Raw genomic sequence first — 20,548 nt, 5'->3', positions numbered from 1 at the left:
GAACTCAATAGCTTGTTTCAAAATATTGTCACTTTAATACAAACTTTGGTTACCTCTCCAAGCCACAAATTGTGCACAGAGTCCACTCCAATCTCATGTTGTTGAAGGATCCCACTGAGAGAGAATTGGGAACACTGGAGACAGATTTCTGCTAAAAGTATTAGCAGATGTGAAGAGGTGGGCTACTTTTTTCACTAAGTCACCTGCAGCTTTTCACTTGAACAAAATACTACACTCAGAAATAGTCTGAGGATATAGGAGTTCCCTTGTGAGTTCAGCCTGTCACCAGCACAGCTTTGGAGCTGCAGGGCAGAGCACAGCTCCTCACCCCCAGACACAGCAAAGTCCCACCCATGAACCAGAACAGATGAACAGGAGAAACATTGAAGGATGCTGTTCAATTAAAACAGACGTCACCTTGCCCAACTTAAATATGACTTGGCAAGCCAGCAATGTCACTTGCAGCCAGATCTGTTTGCACTCAGAACCATTCTTCCCTTCTGCAATACTCCCTGTATATACTTTGCACAGCAGAAAGGGGAGGCAGCCACAACAAACTGAATTAGTGCCACTGGTGTTTTTCTGAAAGTGGCTCACCAAAGAATGGACAATCGCAGTCTAGGTAAAGATTCAGCTCAGACTACAAACTCAACACAGCAACAGCTGTCCTGCATGTACTGTTGCCATGAGTACACACACTAGCACATCTGAGAGACCATTATGGGAAAAAAAGTAATGCAATCTCTAATGCAAGCTGAGAAACTGAAAGTTTGGGTCTATTACAAGACCTTGAATCTAAAAGTCTCTAGTTGTGACATAGGAAAAGAAAAACATAGTCAACAAACACTGAGGGTAAATGGAAAGTGTAAATTTTACTTACTTTTTCTGGGACACCCTCTCCTCCCTGCACATATAATTAGCAGGGATACACTTGCTTTGAAGCTCTGCACTGGTTCTCTTTTAGGCAACTGAATTCCAACATGGCTATGAGATTTTGGCAAAGTTTCACTTTAAGAGACAGTCTTTCCAATTACAAGTTCCTGCTGGATTTGTTCTGCAAAGTATGTAATTGGCACTTGTGCTGGTACACTTAATTTCAACAAATTGTAAACATTTTCCTTTATTTTACCACTCGTCTTTGAGGGCAAAGACATGCATATTTCTCCTGTCAATGCTATGAAATGAATCAGATGAGCAGGTTTACTGACATCTTCCAAGCTGCTTTTACTAGTAGCTCAGTATTAAGCTGGGGGGAAGGAAAGGAGGAAAGCAGTCTCCCATCCTGAGGGAACTCCTTCAACCAGGACTTTAGAACCAAAGGCTAACCCCAATTGGTTTTGCTGGGTTAAGGGCAGGGTGGCACAGGACTTTGGCTAGAGCTGAGATTGTGCCAATCAAATGTCAATATCTCAACCATGACAGATAAGGCTGCTCCTTCATTCAGTACTGAGCAATCAAGGTTCAGGTCAAGGAAATACCAGTAATCTAAAAAGATAAAATACACTGGAGAGACAGGAAAGTGGGGACAGAATGTACTCTTCATTCTCTTCTGGCTGCAATTTCTGTCACGATTTCTTTCTGGTTTGCAATTTCAAGCCAAACCCACTCTCAGTGGGCTTGCTCTTAATCAAGTCATCAGACCCCTCAATTTATATTAAGCATAAAAATCCTTAATAGAGACCACAGATAAATCAGCATGACCCTAAAGCCTGGACTGGTATTTTAAAGTCTTCCAGAATCATAGAATCATCGAATGGTCTGGGTTGGAAAGGACTTTAAGGATCATCTAGCTCCGACACAAGGCCAAGTTTAAGCTGAGTGGGCTCTGTTGCAACAGCAATTTTTTAATAAGGGTCACCTGCTCTACACAGAAAATCACGGCACTTTTGGATGGGCATTTCTGCCCCTCCTGTCCTGCAGCTTCACTGTGCCTTGAAACATGACCACCTGTTGGATGAGAATGATGAACAGCAAGCGGCTTTCAAGGAGGTTGCTAGGAAATGGAAAAACTTTATCTCTTTCAAAATCGAAAGCTTGTTTTACCAGGGTCTCCCCCAAAGAGAACAAAACCTTCAGAAGTCCACTTAAAAAAAATAACATAAATATGGCATATTTCAAAATAGGAGCATAAGTTTAGTATTCAAATTTTGCAATGCCAAATAGCAATTTCAAAAGATTTATTTTTAAAGCACAGAATGGAAACTTAGTCCTCTTCCCAAATACAAGGTACACTCACTGCTTTGAAGGAAGATCATGCATTAAGCAGCGTTGTTCATTCAAAGAGCTGAGTTTTAAGTCAGTTAAGAATGACAGCTAGTAGGGAAGAAAATATTTTAGATTTCTAAATGCTTTTTCTAGTTTCTGCTGCTTAGCACTACATCATGCCTACAGATATATATAAATTGCAAGTAACATGATTATGCTGAGGGTTATGCACAACCTCCAATGCTAAATCAGAATTTAAAAATCCACTCTCTGCTGAAATTTTTCATTACAAAAAATTCCAGATTGAGAAGACAGGCATTCAGGAACAAATTCACAGAAACTAGGCAGGCTGAGACATGCAAACATTCAACAAATCATGCACTGCACACACACATTGCACTAAGGACTAAAGAACTGCATAGATTGAAATGCTAGGCTACCAAGGACAGATGTTATCCAAAGAGCTTTTAAAACTATGCATTTCATTAACAGTTGCTAAATTTTGTTGTGTAACTAGCCCTACACTGATTTGCATTATTATGGTGTGGTTCTACAGGAAACTTTCATATCCATTGCTGGAACACAAAGTCTGAGAAGCAAAGAATTAGGCCCCAAGTTTTGTTGGTTTTATATACGACTTTATTTTATCTTTATAACAGTATTCAGGACTGAACAGACTAGCTACAAAAACTTCAGCTGGTATTTCTTTTCCTCTTCACCTATTAAAAATGGTGAAGATGGCAAATAGAAAAGCTTTCAAGGCATTAGCTGGTACCAAACCATGTGCCAGACAGAAAAGAGTCAATGAAGGTACTCTAGAACACAATCTCAACTGGGACGCAATACAGAATTCCAACTTGATTCAGCTGCTTGAGGAGGCATGGGATCCATCACCTCAGCAGACTGAAGTCAGATTACTTTTTAACTAGTTAGATGACCTTTCAAATGTATTACTGCACATCACTCCCAGTCCCAGGGACTGTGCTGATAACATCCCTGCTTACTGTAGCAGCCTGGATGAGTTTGAACTTGCTTTTAGTATTTTCTGCTCATTTTTCAGTACACAATTTCTTTGTGCCATTAAAAACGTATTAGGGTCCTGTCCCTTTACTATTACCAAAGCCTATTTCAAGGATCCAGACTTGTCTCATGCTCTTCAGTTTCATCAGGCAGTTCTTCAGCAGATGCATCACACACATCGTCCTGGCCATCTGCAGGCTGATTTGGCTCATCAGGTTCCCCAGCTGCAATCTGAGTTGTTTCTTCTTCCTCTTCTTCCTCAACTTCCCCATCATCCTCTACATCCATCTCAAACACCCTGATGTGGCGGAGGTTTGAACTTAGCTGTATAGACAGTAAGAAGTCCCTGTTAATGACCAAATAAGTAAAAACACCAACAGCATTTTAATTGTCAGCCAATAGCTTTGAAAATAACCTTCATCTTGGAAATGGGCGTTTCAACTTTTTTATTGCTCTACAGGCTGAGAAGTAAAGCAAGCAGATTGATTACCTTCAATCAGAAGTTTTTCCATCCTGTGCTATTAGACAGGTATGACTGTATTTTGACACACTAACAGCAGATTATGAGAAAATAATTTGTTTAAAAAAAAAAGCTAACTTTTAGGTTACCACTTCAGACAGCACACTTCCTTTAACAGACAAGCTTTTTCAGAGATACTGCACTTACCACACAAGAAACTTTTCTAACGCCATTTACAGAAACATACTGAGCTTTCATGTTCTCCAGCACTCTCCACTGACTCTCCAAGAAGACAGTACGTGTGGGTATCTCACCGCTTCGCTCATCCAGCCTGCACACAGCAAGAAAAAAATCACAAAGCTGGTTCACAAGAAACAACTGCAGTTCTAAGAAAAAGCCTCCAATCTCACCATATGCAACAAGAAAATAAGCCTATGAAACCATCATAATGCTGCTATGATACTCTAGAGGAGGAGTTTCAACTGTAGAGACACAGCACATTCCAACCGAGTTAAAAACATTAGAGCAGGTGAGAAGGGACTTGCAAAGTCTGATCTTCCCACCAGAAACACCTATAGCAGGATGTGGGTGGCTTTTTTCAAACCTCTCCTCTGAACAGAGCAGTTTCCAAACACAGTCCTGGAGTACCCCCACTAACACAGAAGTTTGGCCTCCATGACCTTTCAAAGATGCATCACTACCCCACTCACAGGGATTGTATGAAGAAGACACTCCCTACCTATTACAGCAGCTAAGATTAGTTTGAATTTACTCTTAATATTTTCTGTTCATTCTTCAATGCACAATATCTTTGCGGCATAAAAAGTTAATTTACAGTTCAGTGTGGCTCTTTATCTTGAAATAAAAATGCATTACAAGCAAACCACTAGAGAAGAATGAGAGAAAAGTAAAAGGAAGGAACATACAGCAACTAAAGAATTGGATTCACTGATTGAACTACATTGGTCTTTGCGTGTGTGTTCATTTTCACCTAATGCTCTCCTCTACCAATGCTGATGGAAGCAGCAGTACCAGTTCTGATGTTTTAAGGTTAAGCTGACAATATTTGTAAGGGTGGCTACCAGGGAAAGATCAAGAAATACCTGTGTATTCTTATTACCAGGCAGAGGTATATGAGCACATATGCTGAAAACATCCTACACTGAAGTATTCTGACTAGCAAAGTTAGCACCTTCTAACGAAGATTTCTGATTCTACAAGATGTCTTCAACTGATCCTTCCATTTCACGGCAGACAAGTACAGAAGTAGTATTAGTATCAAAAAACCCAAAACCAACCCGCCAAAAACCACAAAACAAACTATTTAAGAAGCTTCCATCTCTCCCATCCTACTCTCCTGGCAGAAAAAGTTTGTTTTTAAAATATTTATACATGCGCAAAGCACGAGTAACCGTACGCAATTACAATATTTGCTTAATTTGCTTTTCAGTTCTACATTCTCAGATTTGCTCAAGGTTTTTCAATACCTTTCCACAGAATCCAAAATGAATTTCCTGTCTTGGTCCTCATCCACATATACTGAAGATAAAGGCAGCTGGGCCAAGACCCTCTCCTTCCCCTCTTGTTGCACACTCTCTTTCAGAACTACAGTTACAGTTTCATCATCGTAGAAGTGAGCATCCAAACAACTGTAGCATCTAAAGGAAAATAATTTAGAAAGCATCAAGTACCAGAAAATAATGCAGAACTATAATATTTTAAAGTTGACCAGCACTCATGTTTAAAAGTATTCAGTACTTAACAATGAGTTTCATAGTAAATAATAATAAAATAATAAAAGAGGTCAGTTGTGCAGCTATGACTGAACGATAGCTATAATCTGGCAGACTCCTGCATCATGCAGGAAAAATTATTATGAAGGGGAAAAAAAAGCAACTCACAAAAAGCCCTTATTAGCAACTTTCACATTTCAGATGAATAAATAATACCTAAGAAAATTTAGAAATTCAGCTGAAGGTACTAAGGGCAAATCATATCTGGCTTCTGTACATGAAAAGGATGAGTTTAGTCTATCATATAAGATGGCCACATTCAGGCATACCAAGTCTTATCTTACTTAAAGAACATCACAGAGGTAAACAATACCTGTTTCCAGCTAGATTTGTTTCTTGCACATGTGTTAAATCTTCAGTTTTCAACTGCAAAATTAAAATTTACTTGACCTTGAGATGAAGTGCAAAGTAAGATTTTTCTTCATGCACCTGTACTATTTCTTACATCCAGATTCACCCAGGTGAGTTAATTTCAAAGGTAACAATGCAAGAAAACCAGTAGGAAATATGATTTTTAATTCAGCAATCTGCAAAAAAATCATATATACTGACCTGGTGTCTGAACTCTCATTTATACTGTTGTTCAAGAAGTTCCCAAACTCTACTGCAAGAATCCCATTACTGACAGACCTAGAACAACAGAGTTAATTGTCTCAGTGACAAAAGCCTTTCTCTTCACTGAGAATCAAAAATCTCTAACGGCAACTGTGGTACAAGATGGTGAAAAAGCCTACGCTTAGCACGATACATGGCTACATGCCAAAATTATGCAATTGGTGGATGGGAATCTTATAAATTCTTCTGCTCCTCAAAAAAAACAAGACTAATGGAGTCAAAATGGAAAACTACATCTGGCTTATGTAGAGAAGAGAAAGCCATCATTAAATTACAGAAGGCAAGACATTAATCAAAGAATACTATTTACAGTAAGACAAAGCAACACTGGAAGGAGGATTCATTGAATTTTTTTGTAAGTTTGCACAATTAAGTAATTCTGTTAGCTGCAATCTAATGGAGTCTGATTTCTACCTTATCCCAGAACAATCCTGGGTCTTGAGATTAGATGTTCTGAGTCTAATACAACACAAACTGCTGCTGCACTTCATAATGAACTCCTCATTTTCTCTAGTATTCAAGAGAGATTGTATTCATGGTGCTCATTCCTTATTTTTATTAAACATATTTAAATTGTAACTGGCAAAGCTCACACACCACTTCCTCCCTCTTTTTGTCTTACCTGGAAGTATCAGTATGTCTCCTCAAAATGTGTATTTTAGAAATAGAATTTTCTAACATGGTGAAGAGAACATAATGTAAACTAGATGTTTTGTCATTCCACCTGCAATGTGGGGGAAAAATGAAAATTTAGATCAAGTTTTCGTAACTAGTAAACTACCTGGAACAAGAATAGCAGCATACTTACAGAAATGGCAATTTAAATAACTGAGGTGTAGAATCTTCACTGCAAAGGAAAGACAAAACAGTTTATAAAATGCTACTCATGCCTGAGTTTTAGTTGCACATTTCTTTAGCTGCTTTTAGTAAAGAAATACCTTCGAGAAACTTTGTAGAGAGACATGCAGACTGCTTGATGCACTGACTTTCCAATTACATCCTAACAAATATAAAAAATAGGCCATAAAATACAGGCAGTTATTCATAATTATACATGTCTTTAAGAAAAAAAAAACCCCAACCAACCTAACAACAACCTCTGAGTACATCTGAAAGAAAACTTCACCAGTATTTATCCTGGAATAAACATCTCTAATGCAAACACTACCATGACTTCATACATTTGTTTCATGTTTCTCCATATTAGACTAATGTACTGCCAACTAACACAGTTATCTGGTACACAGCGAATACAGACACAATCAACATTAAAACCAGAACCCAAAATCGTGTGAACAGAATATGTTAAACAAAAAAATCTTTCACTGTGCTTTCCCTGGCCAAAGGCTTGTGACATCCCAATAGTGAAATTGGACTCTACCCAAGTTATAGGCACTCAAAAGGAAAGATTAAAACTTCAGGCCCTGCTGAGCATGACTGCTACCTTCAGTTGGCCACTATCCCTAAAAGAAAGTTATCATTTGTAAAAACAGAACTTACAGCTGGCTTTTGTATACACTGATCAATGACCCCTTCCATTTGCCTTTTGACAAAATGCAGTGATTTCTCAGGATAGTAGGGAAACAGAAGTGGGCTTTCTGTAAACAGACAAAGTTAATTTTAAAAATGGTTTATAGAAACATATTACACCATTATTATCTACCAGATTTTATAAAGACTATTTTCCAAACAAAAATGCTACCATTTCCCCCCTTTTTATTGAATTAAATAGGCAGAAAAAGGCAACTGTGGCAAATTCTATTATATGCAGCTTATGCTGTCAAGATTTTATAGTCTTTGGTTTCTAAAGCTAAACTAAAATAATTGCTCATTATAGTCTCTGCTCATTATAGTCTCTTACTTCTTTTTCACCACTAATTAACAAAATAGTCTCAGACTCCACTGATAGAGAATAAGTTAGGACACTTCCATAGGTACAACCTAAGCATAACTATTGCTTTCTTGAACTGGAATTAAGATATCCTAAAATAGACCTCTTCTGAGATTCCTTGGCAAGCCAACACTTCTGAGACTGGTACAGAAAAGATGGGGAACTCCCAATATCCAGAAAATAGTAATTGACTGGGTAAGCAGCTACATAAACCCTGTGCAAAATAATAAGGCCCATTTCTTTTTTTCTATTTTTAGATGAAGACCAATGAGTAACACTACAGAAGTAACTCATAAGCATGAAAAAATACGACTCTTCTACATTAGTTAAATTCTGCATATATCTTGCATTCACTTCTTTTTCATGAAAGCACTTTACCTTTAAGATGAGTACTATCTTTAAGAAAGTTAAACCACTGGTTCCCCTCTGTATTAGGTGGTGATACAAGGTCATCATCTTCATCTTTCAAGTACTAGAAAAGAAACACATTTTTAAGACAGTAATTTAAGAATAGGGAACATTAGAATTCACCTTAACTATTGCCCCTAGCGAATATATTAAACATTTCTTGTTAAATTAACATGTCATAGTCTTAAAACTAAATATGCCATCCCATCTACAAACAATAAGAAAAATCAATTATTCTTTAAGATCACATGGTGATATTTCCCTAAGAAAGTGATTTTTAAATCAAGTCTGAACACAAATGTTTTGAAATGCAGTGATTAATTCCATAGTTTAACAAACATATCAGTTTTACTGAAACTGGCTTTTACAGTTTTACTAATGCTGCAAAATATTGTCTTTTCCTAAAAATGCAGCAGGTGTAAAGTGAAACGACAAGGTTTCAAATCCTCATTTTCCTAATAATAAGGGGAAACTATTTACTCTATTTTACCATCACTGGTATGTGCAACAGAGAGCAAAAAGGCCAGGCAAGGAAAATGGATACAGCTTTATGTCTCTAAGGATTTTCTCATTTATTCTTTTTGCATTTATTCCTTTGTTCTTTACCTGGCCAACTCTCTCCACATTGAAGTATTTTCCTTTACGATTGTAAAGTTCTGGTGCCTAAAAAATAATGCAAACAAACCTATTACTTAAACACAAAAATAACGAGAAGTAGTGAACAAAAATATGATTAATTATTTTACACTAATATTTTTCAGACTCAGCTATTGTCAGCAAAAGTACAGCCAGTTCATGTACTTGGAAAACCAGTATCACCAACCTCATTGAAGTGCTCAGTAAGAAAATCGGCAACAAATGTGATATCTTTTTGAGTCATCTAAAAGGAAAAAAAAAAAGCAACAAAAGCAAAGGGTAAGAAACACATTTCAGTGTGCACAGAACTGATGTTCTATAGGCTGTACAAGCACAGCTCCCTCAGCCTGTGCTCACAGGGCAAATGTTCCAGCCTCCAACCCACTTGGGAGCGCTCTACTGAACTCATCCCAGACTATTCTTGTCTTTTCCAGGATGGTCCTAAACTGGAGATGCAACCAAGTGCTAAATAAGGACAACTACTTCTCCTGACCTCGCTGTCATTACTACAGCCCTGGTCATCCCTGCCACTTTTGCCAGGGCCCACTGCTGGCTCATCCAGTGATTCCCACATCATCTCAGCAGAGCTGACATCTTCCCAGCCACATGGGCTCCAGCAGTGCACTCACAGGGGGTTAACCCACCCCACAACAGAACCTTGCATCTTGTCCTTCATGAACTGCAGGGGGTCCCCACCTGTTCCTCCAGACTGTCTACTTCTGGAAGGCACATCTGCTCTCAAGGGAGGGCAGTGTGTTGATGGCTGCAAATTTGATGCAGGTGTTACTGTATTATTATATATTCCCTCTCCTCTACGAGGGCATTGATAAAGATATTAAAATCTCACTCTGGTTAACTCCATCATTGAGAGCACATAACGAGCTGCTATACAGAGGCCTTGCATACCCAGCATACTAAATACAACTCTGTTAACAAAGAAAACAGAAAAAGTAATTCATGCATGACAGCATACTAGTGTGAATGTGCAGGCACCAACTTTCGCAAAAAATGACACAGACACTACCCTTCAAGTTCTGGAACAAAAATAAACCTTTAATTCTGTTTTAAAGATGAGCAGAATATAGAGGATATCACCATTTATCAGAAAATGTTATTATTACCTTGTTCAGCTCTGGAAGCACATGATCTTCTGACATCCTCAACATGGCTGAGAGAAAAGATATATTCTTATTGCATTTATACTGTTTTCCTAATATTCTTAATTTTTCACAGGTATGTAATAAGACACTGCTGTTAAAAAAGATTAATTCATTAGAAGCAAAAGAGCCTGGGATGAAGAATTACAAATCGAGACTGAAATTAAGTCTCTCTAGTCTCACTAGCTTACATTGCAAATCTTCAAGAATTTTTATCTTTAATCTTTCTCAACTGCATTCTACCCTGTATGAGACTGAAACAAAATTATTATGGAAAGGGCTCATAAGAATTTGTTCATGTCCATACTCAGAGTACTAAAATGGATACATAAAATACATGAAAACTGTCATGCTCAGAAAAATGTGTTTTAAGAGAATTGCACAGGATTAGTTTTAAATCTGCAAGGCTTGGATAAAGTTCTCTGTTTAGTATGAAATTAAACAAACAGTGAACATAACATCATGATAGAGAACTTTGATAGTTCTGTGTTCTGCAATTTTAAAATTAGAACTATTATATTCCGCTAGTAAGTAACACTGCATATCTAGTGCTTTTACAATATCTGGTAATAACACTTAGTTTTTGTAAAGTAGTTCTAAAAGTATCAAACAGAAGTTATAAATTTATTCATAAACACTTAATAAAAACAAGCAGACTAAAATAAATCATGCTTCACTTCCTTCTAACACTTTTTCTGCAGCTACACAGACACAACTGAAGGTGGCTATTAAGTGGATATTCAGTGGATATCTGAGCAGAACCTTAAAAGTAACTAGGCTCTCACAGGAGAAAACAGCAAGTAACAGAGTAAAAGAAAATCGGGCTATATTTCAAATCTGGTGTAGACTAAAAAATGCCCTTTATTTTTCTCCAAATCAAGACCAGCAAATTGCTCATGAAGCAAAAAAACAGACTGGAGCAATATTACAGGTCAAGTACATACAATACCCACTCTATATATACTAAATTTAATCAAGAACTACTGAATTTATTATCTGTGTTTAATATTATAATTACTCTTGCCTCATAAACTATATCACTTTACATGTCCAAAAATTTTCTATGATAGAAAAAGAAATAGATGATTAAAACTAAGGCTAGCCTAGTTACTTGCCTGCATTTCAATGCTTACAATATAAAACAGATACTGGATGATTACTGTGACCAATCTTACCAACATAGAGCCATCGAAAAAATGCCTTGAAGTTTTTCATACTACTGTCAATCACTCTAAACAAGAAACAAGAAAAGAAATTACAAAATCTGACTGTCACAAGCTGCTCCAGGCTTAAGTCTTTACCACAGAAAGGCCTGCAAGCACTGTCAGTTTTTTTCAAAATGCCCAATGCAACATTTCAAGTAGGAATATTCTACTGGTATGAGTCCAACTGCAGTGAGACAAGATGAAAGCTCAGCACCAACAGAGGAGTCTTGCTCTCCCAACCTCCTCTATTCCCAGCCCATAAATCTCCTCCAATACAAGACTGAATAGGAATGTTTTTTAAATTCTCCAGACTTTACACTTACTGAAGCAGCTCATTTGCCTTCAAGATAAAAGAACCAACAGCAGTAATAGCCTCTGTAAAAAAAAAAAAAAAGTTAACCATTATTATTAAGTTTTCAAAAGTGATATCAGAGCAGGTAGGTAGCACACACACTACTGTACCATCAATTCCAGATGCATCTAATCCCAGCGATTCATATTTTTGTTTCCATAAAGCCATTCCTTTCAATTCACTCAAGTGGTATAAAAGTGCCTCAGAGCCACTAGGAAGGCAGAGGAAAGAAGCATAATTTTTTATTCACACTCTGGAAATTCAGTGTTCTGCTGCATGCTACTTTTTTTTTACTTAATGTGCAAAGTGCAAAGCTTTATAAGGTAGTCTGACATGAACAAGAGGCAAGGTATCACTTCATAAAAAGGCAGATATTGTATCAATGACACAGTTAGTGAATATTTTACATAGATCCTATAAAACACACCAGGCAGCAATTTACAGGTGATATATAATGAACATTGTTCAAAATACTTCACTAGTTCTCTACTATGCAAAAGTAAAATGTTTTGCCGTGATCACAGTCTCCATACCAGCACAGCTACATAGAAAGCACCACCCAGACAGTGTATTTTCTTTAATCAAAGCCTATAATATGACATTTAATATAAAATTCATTAGAAATCCTGTGACTTACCTCTGCAAATGACTTATAACCAACTTTTGTATACTGGAATAGGAAGACTCTATGGACTGACCAAGTTTTTTTAAACCCTGTTGACAAAGAAATACGATCATATAATAATGATCTGTTAACATAAAAATGATTAACAGATATTGAAATGGATTAGTTTTGTATGTTTAAAAAATGTTAACATACCTTTACTGTCAGTTGGTTCATTAGTAATGCCTGAAGTTCCAGACTGAAGAAGGTGGGGAGAGAACCAAATAAGCATTTCATTTTGTGCTTCAACATCAAGTGCAAAGGCATACTCAGATAAAACAACAGTAACTACCTTGCTTTGCCCCATAATAACAGCTGCATAAACTCATCCTGAACAGAAGTGGTTGTATTCTTTTCCTGTTAGTCAAAATGATTAAAATAGATTGGTGAAGAGATTAAATCCATGCTACCAATTATCTCACAAACACTCCATATAAAGTACTTCAATTAACCCACCCATATCTTTGAATGCTGAAATCAGTGAAAATTTTCAAATCACTGAAATTTCCCTATTTTAACTGCATTACCCAATAAAAATTCTAAATAGTTTGCCACCAAGAATCTATTTAAAAAAATAAATTATAAGATTCATTAACTTCTGGCCACAGTCAATGAACATAAAATTTAAACAAATCCAATAGCATCTTAAGCACAGATAATTACACGTCCTCTATTGAACTAGGCTGTAATTGTTGTTACTGAACGTTTACAGTGATCAGTTTATCAATGACTTGAGTACAAAGAGCACAGCCTTAAACAGAAAGCAACTGATCAACAGCTGGGCAAGCTGAAAAGTATGATTTTTTTAAAAATTCAGAATACATAGAAGTATCACAATACAATTATGCTTGATTGTACACAGGTACCTTCAGCATCAGAGCACTTGACATACAATAGATTCCAGGCTGTCTTTGAACTTAGAGACTCTTATCTGGAGGCATCATGCTTAAACATTAATATATATGATAGACTAACAAGAACAACAGAGCTACTGCAAAATGTGTTTTTCCAAAAGGATGGTTAATCCTACAGTACCTGTACAAACTTTGTTAGTCGTGAGTCCATCTGCATCAGTATTTCTTCCCATGCTTCACACATGCATGTCAATGACAGCTTTATATACTGCAATACAGAAACTGGTATTAGTATTATTTCCTTTCTCCCTTTCAACAACACATTCAAAAAATGGATGTTAATATAATGGGAAGATACGCTGTAGATGTTATATAAAATTTACTATCAAATTCCAAGTTGGAGCTCTACATTTACTTAAAACCAACTCAAGCTTCCTACTAGGAAACATTTACTTCACTTGCATTAGAATGTCAAAGCCTACAGAACCACAAGACTAAAAGGATGTTGTAGCACAACTGTACCTGTAACAGAGTTGAAATGTGAGTAAACTTCCGGGCCATTCGAGTTACCTCAGGTAAGTAACTTGACAACAGACTAGTGTCCAACTATAACAAATTAAAAAAGCAACAGTTAACAGATGAATTGTCTTTTAACAATATATAGATTACAGAAATTAAAAGAGAGACTGAAAAAAGGCACAGAAAATCTCTTTGTTCTTAACTCCTTACTGTTGATTTTAAAAGGAAAATACATTTAATTCAAAGAAGCAATAAGTATTTTTAATACATCTATAAAAATCCTTGAAAAGGTTCCACATTTTGGAGCTCTAACAGCATTAGCTTTAAGGATGACTGTTCTGGAAAGATGGGATAATCAAAAGTATTATTGTTATGCCTTTATGTGCAGAATAGAGAAAATCTGAATAATTGTAACTGTAATTGAATAAATTCACATTATTCTAAAAGTAGTATTTTAAAAGAATGGCTTAGATTACCACTGTCAGTCTCATCAGTGAAAATGAAATGTTGACATCATAAATTCAAAAGTTAAACAGGGCATAATTTCAGAATGGTTGGAACTGGTAGTTTTTATTATAATGGGAAAGCAATAAAGCTACCAGAACGTAATTTTAAAAGCAGTTTTACTTTTAAAAAATGATTTTACATTAGTTTACTTACCTGAAAATATGTTATCTCTGCTTCACTGTCTGAAGAGCTTTGAATCTCTGTAATAACTGACAGTGATTTCAAATCACTAGACAAACATAGTCCACGACAAGAACCTGCCACCTGAAGGATTCCAGATTACAAATTAATAAGACGTTTCATTTCCTCTAAGACATATTTACTGCTCTAACACACTGACATACAAAGATGACTGTGTTCAATGCCATGTAAAAACAAAGTAATTCTCAGCTACTGCTCAGGAACAAACCTGCTGTTTTTATGGTGTAATAACAGTGAATTTTGAAACAAGAGTGAAATTTACCAGTTACAAGGTCTTTCCATCAATAACCAACAACTCTATCAATTAGTTTCTTTAAATTCAGCAGCCCAGTTTCACTTATGTGTAAACAAATGTATATTTTCACTCAATTCAGCTGCAGCTTGGTATATTATGAAGAAAAAATATGGAAAGAAACCAAACATACCCCATTTACTGTAGCAATCTTGAACATTCCATAAGCATATATCTCAATAAATCCTGAGCTGCCACCAAGGACAAGAGCATTAAGTCTATAAAAATAAAAGAATGTGTTGATAAGCACACTAAAAAAAATTTGAACACACACAGATATAATTCTTAGTACTTAAATTCCATCCCTTTAATAATGATCCTCCAAAGAATCACTGCACAAAAGGAAACATTGTGTTACCTTCCATGAGGCAAAAAATTTAAAAGCAAACTAATAAATTAGCTTGGATTTTACTGATAAAACCTGCCTCTTACATTTATAGTAAGAGTATCAATTACTACATAAACTGAGAGAATAGGGAAAAAATAGCACAGTTTAGTCACAGAGTCCTTTTCCACTAAAAGTAACAAGTTTCTAGCAATCTTCCCCTTACCAATGGCAGGCTGCAAAGCATTATTACAAAGCTACTTTGAATTACCCTGATTATATGCAGAATGAGTTTGGCACACTCACTCAGTGGCACTCCTCAGCACAATTGGCACCACAAAGGCAATGAACATTTGAAATGCTTGCAGCAGCAGTAACAGCCACAGAAGTAAGAAATACATCAGAAACAGAAACCCAGTTCAAAGAATGCAGTCTGAAACAGGACAGGCCTATGTTTTGCTCACTTATTAACACCAATGTGCTACACTGGCTTGGGAAAAAGCCTACAAATACAAGAAAATTAATTGCAACTTCTGCCTGCTACATGTCTAAATAAATATATGTTGAAGCAGAATATTTCTGTTAAAGCCAACACAGAACTTAGGAAAGCAGTATCTTAAAAACTTAAGGTTCAATTAATTGAGTGGATGAAGAGAGCAGAGAGAATTCCCAAAGCTACTACACCACAGACACTTCACTCTCTCTCAAGCAAGAAAATCCTACTGTAAGAAGAGCTATCAATTTTTAAAAAGGAGTAACTGGTGATAGAGAGAGATGCAGATTTGGATTAAGGAGGGTGGTTCTGCATAGTGAGACTGTAAGGAACAGTCAAATGGACAAAACAAAGCACAGACATTAAGTGCCCCCCTCAAAAAAAGCAGCACAAGGCACTGCATAAAGCCAGTCCCAGTCTGCTAAATTACATTTCCACCAGCTGCCCTTCATGTGTTTCCCAATAACGGATCTTTATTTTAAAGTAACATTGATACAGCCAGTTTCAGAGCTACTTTTAAGTTTAGATTTGTCACACTCATACAAATCCCCAGGAACTCTCCATATAGAACAAGCATTCACAAATGTCTCCAAGACCAGTTTACGTAATACATAAATCAGCCTTCAAATGTACCCCAAGATATCTGCTAAGAAGATAAGACACCAACAGCAGTTACTGATAAAGTGCCTTATAAACCCTCTAAAATAAGGGGAAAACCCTGCTGGAAACTTTAATATAGTCTTTGAACTTTATCTTTGTATATAAAAAAATATTCCATATTCATAATTGTTTTTAAAGTTTCAGAGAAATTATAACTTAACAGTAAACTCAATTATCCATTATTTTATACCTTTAAAAATGTAACTAAACAAAAAAACTCAACAAACAACCCACAGACAGAATTTACCTGACATCACCCAGAAGCTTCATAATCTCATCTGACTTTTCTTCACTGAAAATACAAACCACACGATTAGGACTTACGTAGTTTGTCTCAATATCAGAAAACAAAATAAAACAAAAAAATAGAGAGTTATAATATGACAGTTCCTTACCTGAAAATTTTTGCAGTGGTACTGTAACTGAAAACAAAATAATTACTTTCAGTAACAATGCTCAGACATCTGTAGAGCATTAAAGATGAATAACCAAAATAACAACAAATGACAAATGGTACTTCCTCAAGCTTACTAGTGTAATACTTACTTTTTTGGTAGTGCTGGTAATTTAGGCAAAAGGAGGTTTGATTCATCTTCAGCATTGTAAAAGGAAGTGAGAACACTGAAAAAGACATAATACCGTCTTTATTACCCAAGCTGTAAAAATGAGAAAATACTTTCTTTTCAGTTCCAGAGTTAAGAGTATATATTCAATGCATTATGTATATCAAAATTACAAATATCAGAGGATAATAATTTATGTGACCTTTAAAAATTTATCAAGTGATCAAATTAATAAAAGAACTGAAAATCTTTTTTTATTTCCAGTGAATAAAGTTTGTATTGGCTGGCTCAGAAGCTTGTCACCAAATTTTTCATTGCCTGTAAAGCAATTACTATCAGAGGTTTTCTGTTTAAACTCTCTCCAAACCTGCAGTACAACCTACCCACACCTCAAAACAGCTAAAGATACATTGCAGTAACAGGAAGATCAAAGCACAATACTTAATACCACATCTTGGATATATCAGAAGGTTGAGATTCCCCACAAAAAGCTAAGCCTATTCCCACCAGAAGAAGAATGTCAGTGTGGTTAAAGGCACAGCTATTTTCTTGCTATTTTAAATCTGATGCTTATGGCAGGTGAGGGGGGAAATCCTCAAATCAGGAGCTTACACCACCTGCCTCCTTTAAATAAGTGTTTTATTTAACATGTTCTTGCACTGCCATAAGGTGCACATCAGAGGCTTCCTTAAGACAACAGAAATAGGGACCATGATGTCCTCCAGGACACAAGTGCTGCTGAGACTTGTTCAATCACACAGAGTTCATGGTCACTAGAGATAATCTGACTTCCTGAACAGGATTGCCAATGAAATTGGATGTAACACCAAGGACAAAACACAAAAGACATAAACACCAAAATAAAAATCTTGAAAACACAGAATAAATATTTAAATATAATACCTATTCTGACTAACAAAAGAGATGAACATAACATTCTTATAATTAGTTTAATAAATTGATTGATATTGAAGCAAACTGGATCAGAAGACAGGCTGTACATGCTAACACTAGATTAAGCAGCTCTTAAGAAAGAGAAGCACAAAATCATGCACAAAATCACCCAAAGACCCACAAGACTAAGGTGTCAGCACTAAAAATAAGCATATGAAAAGTGTCTATTCTAAAAAGGAAAATTTAGTCAAGTTGTGAGAAAAACCCTCAGGTATGGAATACTGTATTATTTCATGTAACTGCTTGTAACATTAAGAATAAAAATTAACAGTAAGGTGGCATTACATAGCTCATGATTTACTTTTCAGACTCACCTGCTTTCCTCAGTTACTTCCATCCAATGCATGTATGTGATAGATAACTCCACAGAGAAGGAGTGCAAGCTTTCAGGCTTTTCTACATCACACAGAATAATCCGCTTGGTATCAGCAAGGCCAAAAGCCAAAACTAGAGAAAGACAAGTAAAATGTATAAATAACCAATGAGCAAAATGTCTATCTTACACTGACCTAGAACTGAACACGCTTCTAACACTTTTAACAATAGTTCTGATAAAGTAGAGGCTTCCAATTTTGCAAACTTGAGTCCAATATTATGTATAACATTGTCCACCAGAAAGATTTGGTGGACAAAAAACACAAATTAGAAGCTGAGCAACTTTTGTATCACTTTCTTCACTCATAATAGAGAATTGCAGGCAGAAGTTTCTCCATTTCCTTCCTTATAATCACAGGTAATCATCTTAAAAAGAAGTTTCTTAAACTCTTCAGATGCCTTCATAAAACAATATAGGTAGTTTTTATACATATGTCATGGAAGAATATTGTTCCCATCTCCCACCTCTAGTGAATCAAAAATTAACTGATTTCTAGCATAAGTTTATTAAGCTACTAATTTCAACATTATTTCTATTAATAAGGAAAAGGCTATGTTTTTCTTCTCTGGTCTATAATTAGAGTAATTTTAGCCTATGAAGTTTTGCCTATGTTAAGTAAGCTAAGCTTTTCAATCAATCCTGATCAAACAGCTTCTTTCCCTCCCAATAAACTTTGTAGTTCATACAAAATATCCTGCTTAATTAGGAGGTTGAAATTTTGCTATACCCTGAAAAGCAACATTTGGCATATAAATCTGAAATCTTTCTTGCAATTGCATTCAACAGTGTTAATATCTCTATTGCTGTGAATGAACCTACATAAAATTAAGCCACCCTTTTCTTCAAACACAGTTTACTTGAAAATTTCCTTCACAGATGAGAGGCATCATCATTCATGAGTTCCCATGGGGTTTTATTGCACCATATCATCTCATATACTTGACATTACTTTTGCCATCTGGTCTCCAAGCAAGAGCAGTCACTTCTTTTCCTGTATTTTCATTTGGAGGCAAACTCCAAACACGTTGAAAGTTTGCAAGCCGATGAAGTAAAACCTATAAAACGAATGCATGAAGACAAACTTAAACCATATTCTCCCATTAATAAAGTTAGTAAATCAGTTCAAGATGCACCTTTTTTACCCGTTTTTAACTCCTGTGTCTTAAACACCACCTGCTCCTCTAGCAGATGATTCACTCCTATATTCTTTTAGAGGGCAGCACATAGTTTATAGCAGAAGAGAGAAATAAGGTGCATAAGGATACAAGCTCCTAACCAACAGGGGTTACCCACCACCTCTCTAGCAGACAGCCCGAAAGCACAAGTCTTGTCTTCCTACATGATCATACACTGCAGTTCCACGGGAAAAAGTACTTAAAATTAGATTTAATTTAAATAGGCCCATCCATGCATTTAAAATCCTACAAACAACGAGCGCATCGTATATGAATTTGTTCGGAAATCAGAATGCAAAATATGAAGGAGCAGTAAGACGCTCGACTTAAAAAATTGCTGTCCTTAAATGCCTGTCGAGACTCACGAGAAACATGCTGCAAGTAACAGCAAAGGCATGCGGGCCTGCAGGGAGGGCAGCGCCGCTCCTCCCGAGCTCTCACCAGCAGCCGCACTCACCTCCCCCGCTCGGTTGGCCAGGGCGATCAGGTCCCTTTTGGGGGACCAGGCCATGAACACGACCTCCTGCGGCAGCTGCTTCTCGCCCACCTGCCTGAAGGCGGGCATGGCTGCGGGCTGCGCCGAGCCCGCCGGGCCTGCTCCGCTTCCGGGGCGGCGCTGCCCGCCGCGGCAAGGAGCGGGGCGGGGCTCGGAGCCGTGCGGGTTATCCCGGCAGCGGGGCGGGGCTCGGAGCCGTGCGGGTTATCCCGGCAGCGGGGCGGGGCTCGGAGCCGTGCGGGTTGTCCCGGCAGCGGGGCGGGGCTCGGAGCCGTGCGGGTTGTCCCGGCAGCGGGGCGGGATTTGGGAGCCGTGCGGGTTGTCCCGGCAGCGGGGCGGGATTTGGAGCCGTGCGGGAGATCCCGGCAGCGGGGCGGGATTTGGGAGCCGTGCGGGTTGTCCCGGCAGCGGGGCGGGATTTGGGAGCCGTGCGGGTTGTCCCGGCAGCGGGGCGGGGCTCGGAGCCGTGCGGGTTGTCCCGGCAGCGGGGCGGGGCTCGGAGCCGTGCGGGTTATCCCGGCAGCGGGGCGGGATTTGGAGCCGTGCGGGTTATCCCGGCAGCGGGGCGGGATTTGGAGCCGTGCGGGTTGTCCCGGCAGCGGGGCGGGATTTGGGAGCCGTGCGGTTTGTCCCGGCAGCGGGGCGGGGCTCGGAGCCGTGCGGGTTGTCCCGACAGCGGGGCGGGATTTGGGAGCCGTGCGGGTTGTCCCGGCAGCGGGGCGGGATT

General features: G+C 37.7%; 1 protein-coding gene across 2 annotated transcripts; it reads right to left on the bottom strand.

The window, feature by feature from the left end:
- Positions 1-2,821: 2,821 nt before the first annotated feature.
- ANAPC4 (anaphase promoting complex subunit 4) lies at positions 2,822-19,970 on the bottom strand. Of its 2 annotated transcripts, XM_021554341.3 has the most exons (28): positions 19,783-19,970; positions 19,100-19,205; positions 18,089-18,221; positions 16,804-16,878; positions 16,653-16,679; positions 16,505-16,549; positions 14,913-14,997; positions 14,440-14,550; positions 13,783-13,866; positions 13,442-13,528; positions 12,699-12,763; positions 12,563-12,605; positions 12,380-12,456; positions 11,853-11,953; positions 11,714-11,765; positions 11,361-11,416; positions 10,150-10,196; positions 9,216-9,272; positions 8,999-9,055; positions 8,363-8,456; positions 7,594-7,691; positions 7,032-7,093; positions 6,902-6,940; positions 6,716-6,817; positions 6,031-6,108; positions 5,173-5,343; positions 3,893-4,016; positions 2,822-3,549 (listed from the first exon to the last, which is right to left on the bottom strand). In XM_021554341.3, the coding sequence occupies exons 1-28, from the start codon at positions 19,888-19,890 to the stop codon at positions 3,334-3,336; spliced, it is 2,400 nt and encodes a 799-aa protein (XP_021410016.1). In that variant the 5' UTR covers positions 19,891-19,970; the 3' UTR covers positions 2,822-3,333. The 2 variants fall into 2 exon arrangements, with proteins under 2 accessions (XP_021410016.1, XP_021410017.1); XM_021554342.3 differs by lacking the exons at positions 19,100-19,205; positions 19,783-19,970 and adding an exon at positions 18,970-19,091.
- Positions 19,971-20,548: the final 578 nt, after the last annotated feature.

Source organism: Lonchura striata, chromosome 4 (genome assembly GCF_046129695.1).
Source record: "Lonchura striata isolate bLonStr1 chromosome 4, bLonStr1.mat, whole genome shotgun sequence".
Classification (NCBI taxonomy): domain Eukaryota; kingdom Metazoa; phylum Chordata; class Aves; order Passeriformes; family Estrildidae; genus Lonchura; species Lonchura striata.
This window is presented reverse-complemented; position numbering and strand designations above follow the sequence as displayed.